This window comes from Sturnira hondurensis, unplaced genomic scaffold (assembly GCF_014824575.4).
Source record: "Sturnira hondurensis isolate 20B ecotype Veracruz unplaced genomic scaffold, ASM1482457v3 Scaffold0009733, whole genome shotgun sequence".
NCBI lineage: Eukaryota > Metazoa > Chordata > Mammalia > Chiroptera > Phyllostomidae > Sturnira > Sturnira hondurensis.
Genome location: NW_028082364.1, coordinates 1418867 through 1438691, shown reverse-complemented (window position 1 = coordinate 1438691; position 19825 = coordinate 1418867). Strand labels below are relative to the sequence as shown.

At 57.9% G+C, this 19825-nt stretch overlaps 2 protein-coding genes across 4 annotated transcripts in view; one reads left to right on the top strand and one right to left on the bottom strand.

Moving 5' to 3' along the window:
• KCNIP1 (potassium voltage-gated channel interacting protein 1) overlaps window positions 1-19825 on the bottom strand; it is a 245608-nt gene that overhangs the window by 209981 nt on the left and 15802 nt on the right. The gene's annotated exons all lie outside the window — the stretch shown is intronic.
• Window positions 8799-18466, top strand: KCNMB1 (potassium calcium-activated channel subfamily M regulatory beta subunit 1). Of its 3 annotated transcripts, none has more exons than XM_037057755.1 (4): window positions 8799-9053; window positions 11327-11484; window positions 12757-12928; window positions 13296-13475. In XM_037057755.1, exons 2-4 carry the CDS (start codon window positions 11351-11353, stop codon window positions 13458-13460), a joined length of 471 nt encoding a protein of 156 aa, XP_036913650.1. In that variant the 5' UTR covers window positions 8799-9053; window positions 11327-11350; the 3' UTR covers window positions 13461-13475. The 3 variants fall into 3 exon arrangements, with proteins under 3 accessions (XP_036913650.1, XP_036913648.1, XP_036913649.1); XM_037057753.1 differs by lacking the exon at window positions 13296-13475 and adding an exon at window positions 17638-18466 and having other exon boundaries at window positions 8804-9053; XM_037057754.1 differs by lacking the exons at window positions 8799-9053; window positions 13296-13475 and adding exons at window positions 10643-10737; window positions 17638-18466.

Here is a 19825-nt window from a genome sequence, read left to right as displayed (position 1 = left end):
GAAAAGGCTCGGCTCTGGGCCTGGCGTGCGAGGCTTCCTGCCTCTGCCGCCGACAGTCCTCTCCCGCCTTTTCTCCTGACCCACACAGAGCCCACCCACTCCTCCAGCAGGACTGGCGAGCCCAGCGCGCTCAGTGGAACGGCCGGAAAACGAAGTCAGCCTGACAGGGGTGGTCCCCAGTCCATTAAACCGCAAATGGTGGACGGGGCAGAGAGAGGCCCAGCAGCCGGCTGGCCCCAGACCTCATAGTCCCTGAGTCACAGCTGACCCATCACCCATGCACCGGACCCAACCTCCATTCACATTCAACACACACACACACTGTCACGTGCTTCAGGCAGGCTCTCTGCTAAGCAGGGGGGACCCCATAATGGCAACAGCTGGGGTCCTCTGAATTCCTCCAACCCCGCTGGGGCTCAACCTACCTGGGGCGTCTTCCTGATCACCCCGGAGCCCAGTCCACCCGCCTCTCCCCTCCTGCAATGCTCGGTCTCTGCCAATCGGGCATCTGGATAAGCTTATCAGTCCTGTCACTGACCGCTTTTTGATAACTCTGTTGCACCTCTCCATCTAGACCGAAGCTAGCAGAGGGTGGGGACTATACCTTTCTTTAGACCTTTGCAATCCTCCCAGCAGCTTCTGGATTATAGTCCACGTGGCACTTGCTAATTAAATGTTGGTTTGTTGCAGGTATGATCGGGCCTCACTTCTGCTCAAAAGCTATTGGATAAAATCCAAATTCCCTTGGCACACAAGACCTTTCCTGAGTCTCCTCTAGACACTGCCTTCTCCAGGGAGTCCTCCAGGAATGCTTATCGCAGGTGGACACAGAGCCATCGCCGTACCCACACACACAAGTGCCCACATGTGAACACACAAGGCTCCTCAGCTGTCTTCTGTCAGAGCAGCTGTCTGTGAGGTAGATGAACTTGGCCTTTAAAGGCACAGATCCCGGGTCCTGCCCCTGGCTCGGCCAGATGGGCTGTGTGGCAGCCCCCTCCTCTCTTTGAGACACAGCCTTGCCATCATTACCACACTGGCCACCTGGCAGGGCAGGAGGGCCGCTCTGGGAGAAGAGGAGAGCAAACGCCGCAGGCCTGCAGGCCCATGGACCGTGAGGCCGGTTAGCATCACCTCCCCATTGGCCACCTGGTGTGTCCGTGTGCCCCAGAGGTGGGCCCCGAGCAGGCTCAGTTCCCCTCTGAACCATCAGTACCTGTCGGGGTCTGGGACACAGAAGATGCTCAAAGGACGGTCACTGGGTATGCAAACATGCGCGTTGGCTTGAGAGAAAGTCCGGGGAGTGTAACTGCCTGTCATCCTAGGAAAGTAGCACGAGAAGCCCACAGATGAGGCACGGGGACCAGTAATGAGGCCAGCCGGGGAGTAAACACGCTGAGGCCTGGGGCCCCATCCGTGACACCCACCCTGCCCCCGCCAGGCAGCTCTGCACAGCTGCGTTCAGCCAACCTCCACGTCCGCCCGACAGAGTTGCCGCGTCTGTGCGGCCTCCACTGAGTTTTTACCCTTATTTGAATCCTGTGTGTCTTCTCAGCATAACTTAATTCTCTCCCTTCCTCCCAAACCAGAGCATGCTGCCCACAGAGACACGGGCCACGCTTTGCATTTATAGCATCCTTATTAATCCCGCCCTGACCTCTGGGACCAGCGCACAGCCTAGGGACACAGCTGCAGCCTCCCTCCACAGGGCCTATTAAAACGCCTTTCTTTTCATTGGTCCGAATCAGAAGATGAGCTAAAAAAAAGGCCCAGCCTTCCTCTTCTGTGTCAGGGTGTGAGGAGCTACGCACAGGCACACCTGTGTTGTGTCTGCGGCGATGCCCTGGGTGAAGGACTCTGGGGACCCGCACGGGGCAGGCTGACACAGCAGGAGGGCGGGTGGGGCTCGCAGGCCCTTAGACGGCTTTCCCCGGTCCTCTGATGGTGGCAGTGGAGCTTAGAACAAGAAGGTAAAGTTGGGCTAACACTGTGGATTTGAATTCGGCCATCGGCAGACTGTCCTGGGAAAATGAGGGTCAGGCACCGTAGCCGACCTGGCAGACGCTCACTCCGCGCCTGTGAGCATGCGCTCTGCTCCGGGCGCGGTTCCAGGAGCTCCCAACCCTTGCAAGCTCACACCCCTCCACAGTCACACCGAGTGGACTGTCCGGGAGTGAGAAATGTATCGTTACTGAATAAAATCATTACCACCTTGAGGTCGTTGCGATAGTTAAGCCATCTGGGCTACCTTGCCTCCTTCTCAGGGTTGTTATGTAGATTAAATAAAATGAGGGTAGCAGCTTGAACTGTGCACCCCTGGTACTCCCTATACACATTCACGTCCAAGTTCCTGGAGCTTGTGCATGAGGCCTCACGTGGAAAAGGAGTTTTGCAGACATATGTGACAGATCTTGAGACCGCCCCAACTGGACCCTAAGTGCCACAATGACTTTCTGAGACAGGAGAGGAGAAGGGATGTGAAGACGGAGCTGGAGACGGAAGCGAAGCAGCCCCAAGCCAAGGAGCCCCTGTCGCCGCCAGAAGCTGAGAGACACGAGGAGCCGTCCTCCCCTTGAGCCTCCGTAGGGGACCTCACCCTGCGGACGCCTTGAGTCGGGACTCCTGGCCCCCAGAACCATGAGAACAGACTTTCATCGCTCTGAGCCATCCACTTTGCCGCAATTTGTCACAGCAGCCCTAGAAAAGAATACGGCGAGGTATGTGCAGGGACGGGCTCGGTGTCTGGCGTGGAGAAAATCCTCGATAAACACTGACTTGAAAAAAAATCAGCTCTTGAATGCCACCACAGTTCCCTCCTTAGAGACAGGGTCTTCCCGGAGGTCCTGTCCCCCTGGAGCGGACACGGTTCAAATCTGTATGGTTGTCTCCCAAACAAGGCCTAGGAAGCTTCTACCAGTCTTTGCTCTGAGAGTAAACGAGGACCTCGAGCTGTGCGGGAGTGATCTTAATGTTTACAGATGACAGACAACATTTTCACTAACGTGTGACGAAGGGGATTAAAAAGCCCTGGCTGGTGTAGCTCAGTGGATTGAGCGCAGGCCTCTGAACCACACAATCGTGGTTCGATTCCCAGTCAGGGCACATGCCTGGGTTGCAGGCCAGTTCCCGGCAGGGGACACACCAGAAGGAACCATACATTGATATTTCTCTCCTTCTCTCCTTCCCTTCCCCTCTACGAAAAAGATAAATAAATAAAATCTATTAAAAAATAAATTCAAAGAACTTACATGCTAAAAAAAATGCCTCTCCCTGGCTTTTTAAGTGTCTGCAGGAAGTAGCTGCCGGGAGCCCCACCCTGGGGCAGCCCAAGTACTAGCCTTAGACACAAGGGTGCCTTCCCTCTGGGGTCCTGTCCTGGGGTGAGTCGGGGCTGAGGCTTGGTGTGGAGGTGCAGGGGGTGTCGGAGAGTCCCCCAGGATGTGCTGGAGACAGGCTGTGACGCAGCACATGCGAGGCGATGCCGGGCAGTGGGACGGCTGGCAGCTCACAGCTCGGAGATGTCTGTCCAATAAGGTGGCCACCAGTCACATGTGGCTACCTAATTTAAATTAATGATGATGAGATAAAATTAAAAATTTAGCATTCTGCTCACCCTAGTCACTTTTCAAGTGTTTAAGAGCCATCCGGTATTAGTGGCTACTACACTGGTCGGTGCCTCAAAGTTGTAGAACAGCCCACGGCTCTATTCCTTCCTCCCTCAGCCCCACGCAGCCGGCTCTTGGGGTCCCTGCACTTCCCTGTCCCCCCTCCCTGGCCCTGTCTTTGTCTGAGGTTCCTAAAACCTCTGCAAATCTCCCAATTTCTGCATGTCCCTCGAAGTCCTGTGCTAGAAAACCAGTTCTCCAGAAAGTGAAAGTGCTGATTTGCAGTGTTCGTATTAGATTTCCACGGTAGAAATACTCCCACCCCCGGCCAACTGCCAGCTCCCAGGGGCTGAACAAGTAGCTGGGCGAGGGTTGTCACAGAGCTGGTGATGCAGACCGCCTTTCCTGGGGTGGGGGGTGTGCCCAGGGCCACGGCGTCACTGGGAGCCCTCGGTGCCCACCACCCCAGAGCCAGGAAAAGCAGAGGTGGGAAGACCCACTTTGTCACCTGAGCCCCAAAGGGGCACTGCGTTTGTTCGGATGCCCACAAGCTACCCCTCAGCTTCCATCGGCCATTCTCCTTATCTCTGTCTTTCCCAGACTTGGCCAACCTGCTACCGCCTTCCACTTCCACGGCTCTCTCAGGTCCGGCCCTAGGATCTGGTCCCCAAACTGCATCCTTACAGATCCAGTCTCCCTCACACCTGTCAACTCCTGATAAATGACAGTGGGTGCAAGTGCAGATGAGGGCGGAGGTGGAGCAGACCCTCCGACCAGCAGAGGGCGACTCTGAGCCCCACTGAGCCGGCCAGCAAGCACCGTGACTTCATAGCCTACAGCGGGACTTTGATTAAATACACTCTGGTTTACCCATACAATGGAACCCTGCACAACCTTTTAAAAAATGTTCTATGGCATGGGAGAATGATTACAATACCCTGTTACACTAAAGAGCACATGATCTCTCTGGCGGCAGGCTGCAGCAGCAATGAACCTTGGGATGTGATACCAAGTGAAATAAGCCAGACACAGGAGGAGGAACACTGCCTGACCCCATTTCTGCGCGTGTCTGCAGCAGCCCGCCTGGAGGCAACAGGAAGGAGAGTCGTGGCTGCCGAGCGCCGGGGGCGGGGAGGAATGGGACCTGTTTCACGGGTGGAGAGTTTCGGTTTTGCCCTGTGACTAAGTTCTCGGGAGCTGCTGAACCGCAATGCAAACCTAGTGAACACCGCTGAACTGCACTTAAAAATGGTTAAGGTGGTTAATGGTTAAGAAAAACCCTTTTTTTAAAAGCAAGAGATATTTTTTTTTCTCCTCAGACCAAACCATTATAAAACCCAAGATTCTCCGTGTGCTCCTTCAGGTGTGAGTCATGTGTCACCGAACAGTTTCCTGCCCCAGGTATTGGGGAGCCGGCCCTCCAGTGGGGAGCCCAGTGCGTGGAGGAGGCACAGGAATCAATGTAAAAACTGGGCTCTGAGCATGTGTGCGGCTCCTGACCTGGCCAAGGAGGCAGGGAGAGTGCCCGAGGGGATGGAAGGGCAGGCGAGGACCCCAGGACTGAGTCCCAGGAAGGGGAGAGCCCACGGGCAGGCGGGGGTGAGGGGTGTGCCCGCTGGAGGGAGAGAAGGCTGCGTCCTCTTACGAGTGCTGGGAAGGACCCCCGCCCCCCATGTCCCCCCAGCAAGTTCCTCCAAGGGGTGGGGTTATCTCTGTACCCTTCTCCACCTGCGGCCTCACTTTTCCCCAGGGAGCGGGAGGGTTCTGCAGGAGGAAAAGACCGGAGCAGGGGCCTTACCGCACACGTGGACAGTAGCGCTCTCCATTTATTTACGTTCCTCCTTGTTTCAAGGAGAATTTCAAGCTGCTTACAATTATGTTAGCCATGCAGCAGGCTAAAATGCCTCGTCGTGAAGGAAGAAAAATGAGGTGAAGGGAAAACACAGCTCCAAGAATCGCAGGAGAAAGGACCCAGGTGTCCCTTCATTCACAGGGAGCCACCTTGTTCTGTTCTTCCTCAAATCCCATCTTGCCATTTAATCCACATGTTGGCCCTTAATCGTCCTGTTTTTGTGGTCAACTCTACCGAACAATCTTTCATTGTGGTTTCCTCTGCCCTTTATTACTCTCTCTCCCTTAAGTATGGCTTTTTATTTTTTTCCCCACGGTGTCTTTTCTGCGGTTAAAAAAAGAAAATCCATCCTTCCTTCCTCAGAGGGAAGGGCCACGGCTGGTCCACCTCAGCGTGAAACATAAAAGCCTGACACAGTCAGAGCCTCCGCACAGTAGCTCCTCCCGTGTGTGGGAATGACTGAGGGCCACACACAGCCACTCCCTGTGGCACTCCACCGGCGACACCCTCCTCCGGGCTCAGGACACGCTTGCCAATTTGATCGATGGAGCTTATTATCCCAAGTGGCGTCGGAGAATAGATATTGATTCAGAAGGGTTTAAATAAGTAAGTGGATGCACAGTCCAGACAGGGCTGTGGACCGAGGCGAGGGGTTTGTCAAGCACTGAAGCAGACGTCGTCATAAAGGAACGCTCAGGGGTCCTCTGGGGAACCAAGGCTGGGGGAGTCCTTGGGGGTGGCACAGGGATGGGCAGTGGGGTCTGAAAGCACAGTTCACATCCAGGCCCCATCACACCACCTGCCAGGGGAGTGACCTGGGCCAAAGAAGGGAAGCGAGAGGACCTCCATGAGGCTAGCTGGGAAGAATGCAGTGCATGTGTGTGCATCCGTGTGTGTGCATCTGTGTGCGTGCACAGGGAGAGCGCACAGGGGACGGGGGGCTGGCTGGCCCCTGCTCCGTGAGTCTGGGGCCTCAGGGCGGGGACGTGAAGGCTGGAGGCTGGACGTGTGCAGGCTCCAGACTCACGTGTCTGGTGGGAGGTGCTGGCTGAGCCGGGCCGTTGGCTGGCACACCCCACTGTGGCCTCCTGGTCTCTCCACACTAGAGGGGCTGGCTCTGTGGGGGTATCCCGGAGACAGTGCCCGGTGAGAGCTGGGCCCCCATCTCTGGCTCGGCCTTGGAGATCCTGGTGCCACTTCCACCACATTCTACGTGCCGGCAAAGCAGTTACAAAGCTATGCCCGGGCCGAAGGGAAGAGGGCACGGACGCCCACTCTGGACGGAGGGGAGGTGCTGTCACACCAGAAGGCACGTGTGCGAAGGATGGGGCTCGTGTTGGTGTGGCCGTGTTTGGAAACCACAACCTGCCACCCTGTGGGATCTCTGCTTCCTCAAAAAACACCGAGGGTCTCCATACAGTCACCTCCATTCTAGAGACGGACAGACTGAGGCTCTGCGAGGCAAAGGGACTTGCCTTGGGAAGTTCAGTTAATAACCGCTCTGCACGTCAGTCACCCACGCTGTAAAGCAGGTGGCAAAGTCTCTTCCTGAACGGGTTAGGGTGGGCCTGCAGTACCGACGACCCTAGGGGGCTGCCGGAAGGCTGCAGCCAGGGAAGGCGCTCTGTGAACGCCACACCCTGCGCCGTGCACAGCACAGACCTTTACTGTTGCTGCACTGTTATTCCCTCCCCTCCCCCCACAACCACCCGGGACACACAGCCCGGCCACAGCGGGCGGGACCCAAGGCGCACCCACATTCCCACCACAGCGAGGCACGTGGAAGCACGGGGCTCGGGCACATTCTTTACAGCGGAAGAGCCTGCCTCCCCTCCCCCTTCCCTGCCTGCCCCCACCTTCCAAGAGGAAAAGTACCCTGGGAAGAATGCTGACGTTCGTTTATAAACTCCGAACGTGTAACCCTCATAACTCGTTTGGGGGGTTATGAGCAAGCAGCCCTCTGGTCACACTTCCAGGGGCCTTGTGTGGCTCCGTACACTCTCCCAGGGAGCGGAAGGAAGGACTGGCATTTTGCTCTACTTCACGGGCCCCGGGAGGGCTCTCCGGCTCCTGAATGGACCAAGAACCATCCTTGGAAGGCCACTGCTGTGCGGATTTGTTCCAGGCCCTCGGTCCCTCCCTGTCAATCTGCCTGCGAGGTCTAAGGCCTTCAGAGACCTCCTTTGCTCTGATGTCCATTAAACGGACAATTTACTCTCCTGTTAATACGATTCAATCAACGGAGGGTGGAGGGGAAGGGCACTTCCCACTGCAGAGTGTCGTTTCACGGTCCGCTGGGCTGGCCGCCTGACAGTGGCAGAGGCAGGAGGGAGGGAGGGAGGGGGCGGGACTCATCTGTCAGGCATGCCTGGGCTGCAGCCACCTCCCTGGGGACTGGGGTCACTCGGGGTGACCCCCAGAACCTCAGGTGGCAAGTGACTGTATAGTGGAGGTGAGCTTTTATGTCTCAGAGCGGGGCCAGGCTCAGCAGTGACAGCCTGGGCTTTGCTGGCTTTGCCGTCTAGAAGGGCTGGCCTTGAACTTGGCTCTGACCCTTGGAGCGAGGTAGCGTGGACCAGCTCCTCCAGGCTGCCGAGGTCCAAACTCGGCTCCTTTACCTGACAGTTGGGTGAGGAGTGGGGACATCCTGCCTCATTGCTAGGAAATCCCAGAGTATCAGGTTTGTGGGTTTTTTTACTGATTTTTGATCCTTACAACAACCACTTTACAGATGAGGAAACGGAGAAATCTAGAAGCACAGTTTTGCCTGCAAATGCTGATGCTCCCGTGTCTCGCTGATAGGAACGCATCTCTGCCTGGCTCCAGATCGGACTTCCGGAGGGCCCCTGACGGAGCGGGCTGGCCTGTGCCTGGCTAGACGACGCTGCGGGGCTGGGACTGTCCCCTGCTTCTGCCTGGTTGGCCTTTAAAGCGGAAGTTTCTCTTTCCCTGCCCCAAATCCTCACCATCTGTGATCCTCATCACGGAACCCGAAGTGAGATGAGAAAACTGGGCTCAGAGAGGTGCCAGGACTTGCCCAGGCCACGCAGCACGCCAATGCCAAAGGCGGGAGCGTCTGGCTGCTTCGTCGGGGGTGCACCAGCTCCCCAGGGCTGACACCCCGCCCCCTCCAGCTTCAACTCCTCCTCCCTCCCGCCTGTCAACAAAAGGAAGGCCGTGTCTCATCCCAGCATCTCCACCAGCTCAAAGGGACGGAGGGAACAGGAGCTGCCAAACCCACCAGGACGGCCTTCCCCGGCCTCCAGTTTTCCTCTCTGTTGTTGTTGGAGACCCGTTTCCCAGGAGACTCCGGGAAATGCCCTCCATCCCCCTCCGTCCTGCTTGGCTGGGTACCTGCTCTGGAGCTTGGGCCCAGGGCAGCTCAGACTCAGACTTGACCATGTTTGGGCATGGAGGCTTATCTCCGATGGGGACCAGAGGCCACTTCCCTGGAGACAGAACAGGCTGGGAGTCCAAGCTTCCCTCTGGAGCTCAGGCGGCCTCTTTTGGGGTGAGGGCTGGGAGGCAGGCAGACAGGAGACGTCTGCCTGCTGAAGGACCTGAAGGCGGCAGGGCAGCAGGGCGCAGGGGTGACTGTGAGTACACGGGTGTCTCCCCGGCCTGGGGCTGGGGCTGGAGGGGACAGGAGGGAGCTCCCAGAGGGAGGGAGGGAAGGATGGAGGGGGCAGTGGGGACTCCTTCCCGGAGGGGCTGTGTGCCAGCATCTGGGGTCCAGAGGGACTGACCTTGCCACCACTGGGGACTAGAACTGCTGCCCCCCCCACCCCCCGGTCAGCTGGGAGGTGGGGGGCTCTGGGGCCCCGGTCACTTCATCAACTCAGCACCCCGGCCGTCAGGAGACCACTTTTAGACCCGCCACCAGAGGGCTGAGCCCAGCGAGCAGCCGGGGGAAACTCAGTCCCTTGTGACCCTGGGGTGTCTCTGTTAGACTGTAGGGGGACCCCACTTCTCAGTGCCCCCAACAAGGGAGGGAGACGTGTCCCCAGTGCCAACCCTGTCAGTCATCTGGGACGCAGTGACAGAGTTGTTGTACCCTTGGTGCCCAGCCCGGGTTTTCCCACGGGAAGGGGCGGGGAGGGGAGACGGCAGGGCTGGGTGAGGGGGCAGAGGGTCTCTGGAGCGTGACCTGAAATAGTCAGCGCTTAGGAGAGCGACCAGAGCAGAAAACAAAGCGCTTTGCTGGAAACCCCCTTGGGCTAAAGTCTCCCCTGGGCACTCGCCAACTCGTGAAAAGTAACACGTTAAGCCCTGGCCAGGTGACTCGACTGGAGCGTCATCCCATACACCAGTAGGTCAGGAGTTCAATCCCCGGTCAGGACACACGCCTAGGTTACAGGGTCGATGGGGTACGGGAGGCAACAGATCAATGTTTCTTTCACATCGACATCCGTCTCTCTCTCCCTTCCCCTCTCTCTCTCTAAAAAAAAAATCAATAAACATATCCTCAGGATTAAAAAAAATTACATGTTTATTACTTTAAAGATCTGGCAGGAAGACCGGGTTCTTCCTGACCTCCGGCTGCAATGCCCTCCAGTGCAGGGGATTTCGGGTCAAGGGCCCGCGGCCCTGGCACCCTCCTTCAGCAGAGGGGAACTACGGTTACCTTAAGCAAACAGAAACCACCAAGACATCTGCTTGAACTCTACGGCTCAACTCACAGGACAGATGGGAGACCCACACAAGGGACAGACGCCGGCAGCCATGCGGCTGCGGGTGACTCTCCGGGGGTGACGAGTCAGGCCCCTGGGGTGTTCAGGGCACCCAGCAGGGGAGGGCTGGCCCCTGCCGGCACTGGGAGGTGGAGTCCCAGGCGGCAAATGAGGGGCCTGGAAGGAGGGGGGAGGGGAAGGCTGCCGGCTACTTCCCAGCACCTGCTTTGGCCCTGGTGGCTCCAGCCCCGAGATGAGGCAGCAATTGCTGAGGCCACCGAACGCCTTCTGCCCCCGCTTGAAGAGGTCGGTGGCCCCCACAGGACCCTGACCGAGACCACCTCCTAGGCTCTCTGCCCGCTGCCCCGGCCCGGCCAGCCCTGCTGTGGGGCTGCTGGGCAGGACTGTGAAATGCTCCCGGTTTTTCTGAGACAAGTGTCCCGGCAGAAAGTGCCTGGGCGGATGTTCCGCCTCTGCCGCTTGCTGAAGTCGTTCATCCCTGTGCTACTTTCCCGTCGCTGCCTTGGTAAACTACCAGGAACCCGGCACCGCACACCACAGAAGTCTACTCGTGCGAACTTCTGCAGGCCAGAAGTGCCCAATCGGCAAGGTGCCCGCAAGGGCTAGAGTCACAGAGTCAGCAGGGCTGTGTGCCCTGAGGGGGGTCCAGGGGACAGTCCGTGTCCCCTGCCTCCTCTGCTTCTGGGGGCTGCCCGCAGCCCCTGGCCCGGGGTGGCGTCACTTTGACCTCTGCCTCCCTGGTCACTTTCCCTGCTCCTCTTCCGTGTCCTAGTCTCTGTTTGCCTCCGTCTTGTAAGGACATGCAGGGTCCCTACAGATAATCCAGGGTCATCGCCCCGTCTCAAGTGCCGTAATTTAAAGTCTTTGCCAAGTAAAGCGACCATCACAGGGTCCAGGGCTGTTAATGAGCCTATCACACAGCGTGACCTTGGGCAAGTCACTTCGCCTCTCTGAGCCACACAGGTCCTTCACCTGTAGAATGGGGGTGATAACACTCGCCTCTCGGGGCTGGTGGGAGGCTTACTCGGGGTCCAAAACGCCCTCTGAGGGTGCAAGGCCCCACATAACAATAGAGGCGATATCAACCTTTGAGCGCCCTCCCCTCCCACCCATCTTCCCTTCCATGCACTAACTGCCCCCTGTTCTGATCCCATGTCTGTGTGTCTTTGTGGCCCCAGAAATGACCGCTGTCCCCGGTGGACATGGGGAAGAAGCTGGTGATGGCCCAGAAGCGGGGGGAGACCAGAGCCCTTTGCCTGGGTGTGGCCATGGTGGTGTGTGCTGTCATCGCCTACTACATCCTGGGCACGACTGTGCTGCCCCTCTACCAGAAAAGGTACTGAACCCCGCCGGCCTGCCCTATTCTCCAGCCCCTGCCCCACTAAGCGTCTGGTCCGGGAGGAACCCCAGACTTCTTCCCACCCTTCCGCTTGGCCCCCACACCAGGCAGAGAGATCTGGGCAATGCTCATTCTTAGAGTCCAGGATTCACGGGCAGGGAGGGTTGGCTGGACTGGGCCCTGCTGGGAATTCTGGGACTTGCAGGCAGCATTCACAGGAGATCCTTTCCACAGGAAACACCACAGGGTCGGGGCAAATGCTCCAGTGTGAGTGTCGTCCCAGGGGGAATCAGAGAGTCAGAATCTTGTAGCTCATCTGCACAGTTTGACTATCCCCCGAAAACCTCCTGAGCAGTGGGCATCTAACCTCCTGTTGAATAGCTCGAGTGACGGGGAGCTCACTGCCTCACTGTGCACATCTACTTTCTGATAAGCAGGAAGTATCTCCACTGAGCCCAAATCTGCTCCCCTGGAGCTCTGCTCTGGCATCTCAGAGAATGTTCTACACCCTTGCTCCCTGACATGCCAACCAGGTGAGCTTCTAAAGGGTGCACTGGGCAGTCCTCACTCAATTTGGAACAAACACCCTCAGTTCTCTCGGCCTCTTCTTAGGATAAGGCTCAGACCCTTGCCTCCCGGCACATCTCAGCAAGTGCCAGCCCCTCGCCTGACAGATGGGATATGAGTCACAACTGATGTGCTGCTGATGTGCTGACGGGTCTGTCCGCCTCCCCATCCTGGGCCTGTGCCCTCCCCGCGTCGCACAGCACTGGACTGGCCCTACTCCAAGCAGCCTGTGCCCCCCAACATGGTGCCTGCAGGCGAAGCACTGCCCCCACCGCCTCCCCACCCAGCACAAGTCAAAGCCTCCTTCCTCGGCGCTTCGTAGGGGGAAGGGCACGGATTCTGGAGCCACCCAGACTGGGCTTCAGGTCCTGTGTGGCCTCGGAAACGTCATGTGACCTTTCTGAGCTTCTCCCATTCTCTGCGAGGTGAAGGCTGTGGTCCGGCCGCGCATCGGAATCACGGCAGCTCCTTCCACCACCCACGAGGGCCTGGGCAGTGGCTTGGATGGTGCCATACGAAAGGCCGTCAGCATGGACATTCTGAGTCTACGTTTCCTGCCCTGGGCCCAGGGACTCCGGGTCACATGGCTTTAGTGCTGGATGCTCACAGTACAATGGGCGGCCCAGGTCTCTCTGGAGGGGTGCACACAGGGCACCCTGTGCCATCCCAATTCTGAAATGCGTGTGTGTGTGATCTCTCTAGTGTGTGGACCCAGGAATCCATGTGCCACCTGATTGAGGCCAAGATCTGGGACCAGGAGGAGCTGGAGGGCAAGAAGGTGGCCCAGTACCCGTGCCTGTGGGTCAATGTGTCCACCCTGGGCCGCTGGGCGGTGCTGTACCACACAGAGGACACTTGGGACCAGAACCAGCAGGTACTGACTGGGGGGGTGGGCACCTGTCCCCTTACCCCTGGCAGGCGTGTGGACCTGTCCCTAGCTGGCTCCCTCTCCCCTCTCTGGAGAGGGGAGGCTGAGAAGAGACCACAGCTGCCATGAGGTCCAGCTAGACCTAGCTCTTCTGTGTTGGGATCAGACAGACCTCAGTTCGAATCCTTGCTGTGCCACTAAGTGGCTGTGTGACCTGGGGTGACTGACTGAGCCCCTCGGTGCCTCAGTTTCCACCTTTGCTGAAGTGCTCTTATGAAGTCAGGCATCGCATACAACGTGCCCGGCTTCCTGTCAGGTGGATACCAAAAATACCAAAAATACCAAAAATAAAGTGGTTACTCATTCCATGAAGGAGCCAGATGAGAGGCCAGGCCCAGAGCTGACCCCACCGAGGGAAACCCCTGTGAATCCTTCGCCCCAGGAACCCAGGGGTCCAGGCTGCAGCCAAACCAACACCTGGGATGCTTTCTTATCGCTGCCTCCTAGCGTCCCTCCGCCCCCAGGCCCAGCATCGTAGCCCTTCCTACAGGAAATACAAGTTGGCCCACCATCGTTTGCTCCTCTGCCTGCTCATTCGTTGGACAGTCATGGGGTGTGTCCTGCGTTAGGGGCTTTGGACTGAAGAGGAGAAGACCCACGTGGGAAGTCACACTGAGTAGGGAGGGACCTTTTGCAGCCCACGGGGAAGGAGGGAGGCAGACGAGGGAATCAGGAGGGCATCTGGGTTAGGCTTTCAAGTGCCAGGCAGGTGCTGGACCCACACGGACATGGAGGGGCATGTAAATCGAGCGCAGGGCACAGGACCAGGCTGGAGGGGAGGGCCGGGGACGCAGGGCCCCCAGAGAGCTGTACAGACACTGACACATGACGGAGCAAAGCAGGGGCAGGCTGCAGAGGTGAGCGAAGGTGTGTGCCCAGGAGACCCCCGTTCTACCCAAGTGTGGAACAAAAACGTTGTGTCTGTGTGTGCTGTTGTTGTTTTTCTGAGAGGGGCAGAACTTGATGAGGAAAGCTACGTGTTATACCTATTAGTTCCCATATTTTAAAAAAAATCCAGAAAAACACTTCACTGAAACTGTTTTGCTAAAAAGACCGTCTTCAAAGGNGGCCCCCGAGAGCTGTACAGACACTGACACACGACGGAGCAAAGCAGGGGCAGGCTGCAGAGGTGAGTGAAGGTGTGTGCCCAGGAGACCCCCGTTCTACCCGAGTGTGGAACAAAAACGTTGTGTCTGTGTGTGCTGTTGTTGTTTTTCTGAGAGGGGCAGAACTTGATGAGGAAAGCTACGTGTTATACCTATTAGTTCCCATATTTTAAAAAAAATCCAGAAAAACACTTCACTGAAACTGTTTTGCTAAAAAGACCGTCTTCAAAGGATGTCCAAGAGATACAGCAAGTACAGCACGATGGGAAAAAGACGGGGGTGTGGGATTCCAGCCCGAGACACACAGCACCGTTAGGGAAGCCGGGAAGCTCCCTTTCACACAGCACAGTGTTGGGCGTTTACGTGTGACCAGGATTCTTTGTTACGCCTCCAAAGTCCTGCACAAGGAAGGGAACTGAGGGCGCAGCTACTGTTACCCACAGGCACCATGTTACCAAATTGGAACGTTACAGGCCACTGGGCAGGGGGAGGTTAACCCTGCCTACGGAGCCACGGCCACGGCTGTCTGGTCTCGGTGTTGACGTGACGACCCGCTGGACGGTTTTCAAAGAAACTCGGATTCCACAAGGAGTCTCACCATCCCGGGCTCACAGCACATGGGATTCCTCTGCATGAGCGTCGGAAGGAACAGCTCACTCCAAACGATGCTCACGGTGCCGGCGGTTACAGGGCGTGGGGGGTCATAGCGACTCCGAACCCTCCTAACCAAGTCCACCGTTTCCTAGGAGGGGCTTCTACTGGTCCCTGAGGCCCGAAAGAAAATCGCAAAGAAGGGAAATGCAATGACATTCTGGCACTGCGCAGGCTGTGTGCCTTGTCATCGCTGCCAAGGACCAGCGACCCGTGGAACTGCAATGGGATCACACAAGCGGGGTCCCCTCAGCACTGGCTGTGCATGAGGAGCACCCCCACCCCCGGAGGGAGGCTCCCACACTGATGGACGGGCGGAGCCGCTGGGCCCTCCGAGTGATTCTGAGGTTGGGAATCACGGCTGGGAGCAACCTGGAGTCTTCACGGGGCTCGGGGCACCGGCAGAGCGGAGCAGAGCAGTGTGGGGTCAGTGACTGGGCTGTGGGGCGGGGCCACAGCACACACCCAGGACGAAGACCGGGCCTCAAGCAGGATGGATGCTGGCAGTCAGACTTTGGTGGCAGATGGGACGGGAGGGGCCCGGGTGCTGAGGGGACAGTGGGATCCCTGGCAGTGCCGGGGGGTGGGGAGCCTTGGAGAGGGGGTTTGGCACAGTGCAAGGTGGCCTGACCCATCCTCATCACCGCAGTGACTCAGCACCTCCAGCTGGAAGAGGAGCCTCGGATCCTGCTGAGTCAGCCCCCGCCAGGACTCTGGGAGTCCTGCCTCTTCCTGGCATTCAGTGGCCCCCGACTTAACCCAAGGAGCGAGAAGCACATTTTCCAAGACAGACGTAATCACTGGTGTGACAGGGACTGGGAGCGGGCTGGCTTGCAGGCCACCTCCCTGAGGCCACAGTTGCCAGCTCAGAGGAACAAGAGGCCGGATCACCCCCACCCCTCCCTGAGATGAGCTATCAGCAGCATGTCTGGCCGGGAAGGGGGGTGCTGGCTGGCCGCCAGGGCTGCTCCGTCTTCCCTCCCATGGCACCCAGGCATCACCAGGGGCAGTGCTGACGGCGGGCGGCTGCATGGGTGGGATGGTGAAGCACCTTTGTGCTTCTGCCACTAGGCTGGGTCAGTGGGCCAGCTGCCACTCACTTCTGCTCAGCTCTGGGGTGCAGGGAGCCGGTGCTGCAGGCTACCTGGGTGTCATATGAAGGGCCCCTCTTTAAAAAGGGAAAGAAGGAGCCATTGTTGCCATATCATCGTTAAGTCACACTGTGATTAATGACAACAGCATCTCCCATTGACTGAGCACTTACTACGTGCTGGGCTTTGTGCGAAGTGTTAATATGCATCTCTTTTAGTCCACACGACAATTCAACCAGGCCGGCACTCTCACAAACCCATGTCACAAGGCTCAGAGAAGCTGTGGCACTTGCCACGGCCACACGGTTTGGAATGAGCAGTTGAACACAGGCCTGCCAGGCTCCACAGCTGCACGTGTTGCTCAGCAGGCGAGGTCACCCAAGGTCACAGTCAGAGACATGGGGGAGGCTTGGGCTTGCCCCTCTTGGCTCAGGATTCTGAATCCACCTGCTAATGAGACCCTGCGGTACCTCACAATTCTGCATGCCAGGTTCCTCAGGAGCCAGCTTCTCCCCAGCCTCAGCTGCTCCCTGGCTGGCTGGTGACCTACTTCTGGATACAGCTCCCTCAGAACTCCCGGGCTCTCAGAACTATGATGCAACCACCCTTAGTTCTGCTGGGCTGAGCCCTGGCAGGGCAGGCAGCTTTGGGGGAGGGCCCTCCTTCAAATCCAGGGAGTAGCTGAGGCCTGGGGAGAAGCTGCTCAGTAGTTTACACATTTTGGTCTTGAACATAACTTGGTCTAGTCCAGTGGTCTCAAACTTCTGAATATGAAGGAATCACCTGATGGCTGGGCCCCCACCCTCAGTGATTCAGAGGGCCAGCCTTCCAGGTGGGCTGCTGGAGGGGCTGGGATTAGGGGGGCCGGGATCACACAGACACCTGCCACAGCCTCCCCTGAGGAGCTCTGCTGCAGGGCCTCATCTGCTCAGGCCAGGGGCTCCAAAGGGCAACAGTCAGTGTCAGAGTTAAATGTGCCCCGTGTCCCGCCTGCACAAAGCTCTTCTCCGTGCACCGCCCCCCACTCACCCCCTTTCCTTTCAATCCCGGTGTCGAACAGCGGCTCACCAGCATCTTTTGTTTGGCTCACACCAGGTTAGGCCACAGAGGCACTTCAATTTGAACTTTCGCCAACATTTTAAAAAGTGTGAGCATTCACATTACAATCTGGTTTTCTGGCTTCTCGTGAAATGTCAGAGGCCTGGCTGCAAAGGTCTTCTGGATCCCCTGGTGTCCATCGTCCAGATGGATGGTGGCCGCCAGTCTGGGCGCGTCTGGCCATCTCCACCCCACCAGGCCCACCACTCCCTGACAGTTCTCCCTGGCACGGAGGCAGGCCGGCACCTGTCATCTTGTTCCCTCACCCACACCCCTCGAGGGCCTTCCCTGCAGGAGCCCTGCAGATACTCGTGCACTTGACCTCTGCCCCGAATCCACACAAAGAGCCCACTGGGCCTGTGTCACTCACTGCCACTCACTGGTTTCATCTGACAGTTAAGCTTGAAGCCCTCCTGTAATAACATCCTCTGAAAAGGTACGGCTTGTGACCCATTTAAGAGATGAGGCTATTGAGGCCCAGATAGGGTGAGTGGTTTGTCTAAAGTTCTATAGCAATGGAGGCAGAGCCAGACTCCAGCTGGGCCCCTGGCTCCAGGTGTGAACGTGTCCCCGGAGCAGCTCCTTCACCCAGTTCTGACTCCCGCCGGGGGCCTGGTTCCACTGTCCTTCGCTGCTGACAGCCACTCATCTCGGGGGGCCTGAGAGGCAGGGACGTCCCGGCCCACGGGTGCTCTCGCTGTCCCCGCAGTGCTCCTACATCCCCGGCAGCCTGGACAGCTACCAGATGGCCCGGGCAGACGTGGAGAGAGTCAGAGGCAGATTCCACGAGCACCGGGTCTTCCACTGCCTCGTGGCCCCGCGGGAGAACGAGACCAGAGTCCTGTACAGGCGCCTCTACGGGCCGCAGACCCTCCTCTTCTCTCTCTTCTGGCCCACCTTCCTGCTGAGCGGCGGCTTCCTCATTATAGCCATGGTGAAGCTCAACCAGTCCCTCTCCATCCTGGCGGCTCAGAAGTAGACCCGGCCTCGCCACAACACCGCTCGGGCCGCTGGCACTGGGGACCCTGGACTGTGCCCGTTTGTGTACCCACCCCTCTTCCTCGGCCTTCCGACTCCCCGCCCCCCACACAACACAGTCCACCTGTTTCCCACTGTGTGTGTGGCCTTCCGTAAGGCACTTTCTGCTCAGGGACGTACAGTGGCTCCCTAGTGCCTTGGAGAGCTCAGGCCGGCTGGTTGCGGCCTCCATTCCCTGCCCCCCATCCACTGACCCCGCCCCCACCCTCCCCAGATGACGGTGGCTCTGACCTCTGTGCCTGTGTGCTCCCGGCTGGCTCCACGGCCTGCCTGTCCCATCCAGAAAGCCGTCCTTGGCAAACCTGCGCTGAGTTTCACAACGAAAACTGCGGCTCCCAGATGCAGAGCACATTCAGAATATCTCTCGTTTTTAGGACACTAAGTGCCATACCCATTTTTATTCCAATGCTAACGAATGCATAAAAAAATTATGAGACTATCAGGAAATACAGTAAAATACTGCATCAAAGTACTACCAGTGAAATGGTGGTTAATTTTCATTTTCTTCTTTATCCCCTTTTTTATCTTCGGTCTTTTCAACGAGGGGAAGGTTTGGTTTCATTGAGCGTTTAGTCAGAAAAGCAGCAGCGGATGCTGTTTCGGGGAAAGCCTGTGAGTCCCCAGCCCTGGGCAGGGGGAAGAGCGGGCTGCGGCGCCCCCGTGAGGGAGGGCCTTCGGGCAGAGGCTATCCGGAGAGCCCTCTGTGGAGGGAGGTAGCCGCGCAGATGGGGGCTGACGCTGCGGGCAAATGCAAGGGGGCGCTGGCTCCGCTGGGAAGCCCTCTCGGGTGAAAAGGGCAGAATTGGAGGAGGCTGCGACCCCCACTGTCACTGCTCCAGGCGGCTTTCCTGGGACACAGGGGTCCCCAAAGGGCAGCTCCTGAGCCCGTAGTGAGAGCATTCTGTGGTCACCTGTGAGGAATGCACGTTCTCAGGCCCCCTGGCCCCACCTAGTCACACGCCCTGAGAATGTGGGGTGTGGGGGTTTCCGACAGGTGCTCGCACGCAGGAATCTCTGGCGTGGCGGACCAGCGTCCTGTCACCGGGCTTTCGGCTCGGTGAACCAGCTGCTGGGCAGGCCAGTTCCGTGCCGGGTCAACTCCTGCAGCTGTGTCTTCTGGACGCGGCCCCGAGTTCAAGTCCCGATCCTGCCTCTGCCAGACTGCACCCCCCTGACTCTCAGTGGCTCCATCTGTGAGAGAGAGACACCGCCCTCTGGGCCACTGAAAGGGCTGGGCGAGGGTCTGGCCCAAAGTAGGTGCCCCAAAAGGAGGCTGTTGTTAATAACGGTAAGTAATGAATGCTCAGAAGCTTCCAGGAGAAATTATACCAGCAGTAACACTGACTAGCAGTTTAGGTGCTTGTCCCCTGCATTCCAGGCACCGTGCTGTGCCGTGGGCCTTGTGAGAATTCAGTGAGATGCTGAGTGCATCGCTGGGGAGACACGCAGGCTCCTGGGCATGTGTGTGGGCTTGCAACGTGGGTGCCCGAGTTCAGACACCCAGCCCTGCCATTCGAGAGCTGAGCGACTCCGGGCAAATAACTCAGCCTCTGTGTGCCTCGACTTCCTCTTCTGCAAAATGGGAATAAATAATATCACTCTTTTAGGGCTGTTGGTATTAAGTGGGCTGTTACATAATGTTCCTAGAATAGTGACTGACGCATGGTAGGTGCTATTCAAGATATTTTGAAAAACTACAGCTCTGAGCGGGCAGTGGCCGTGTAGCAAGTGCAGTCATCCAGCCAGGGAGACGCTGGGAATTAGGTCCTGGCCTCTCAAACGTGGTGCTCCATCGGACTCAGCTGACGAGCTCAGGGATGCAAACCCCGCCCCCCCCGGGGCCAGGTAAGGGACGGTGG

Excerpts from the sequence above, each read along its gene's own strand:
- KCNMB1 (XM_037057753.1), top strand. The coding sequence starts at position 11,351 with ATGGGGAAGAAGCTGGTGATGGCCCAGAAGCGGGGGGAGACCAGAGCC. Across the intron at positions 11,485-12,756 it reads CTGCCCCTCTACCAGAAAAG|TGTGTGGACCCAGGAATCCA; the intron begins GTACTGAACCCC and ends TGATCTCTCTAG. Across the intron at positions 12,929-17,637 it reads CTTGGGACCAGAACCAGCAG|TGCTCCTACATCCCCGGCAG; the intron begins GTACTGACTGGG and ends CTGTCCCCGCAG.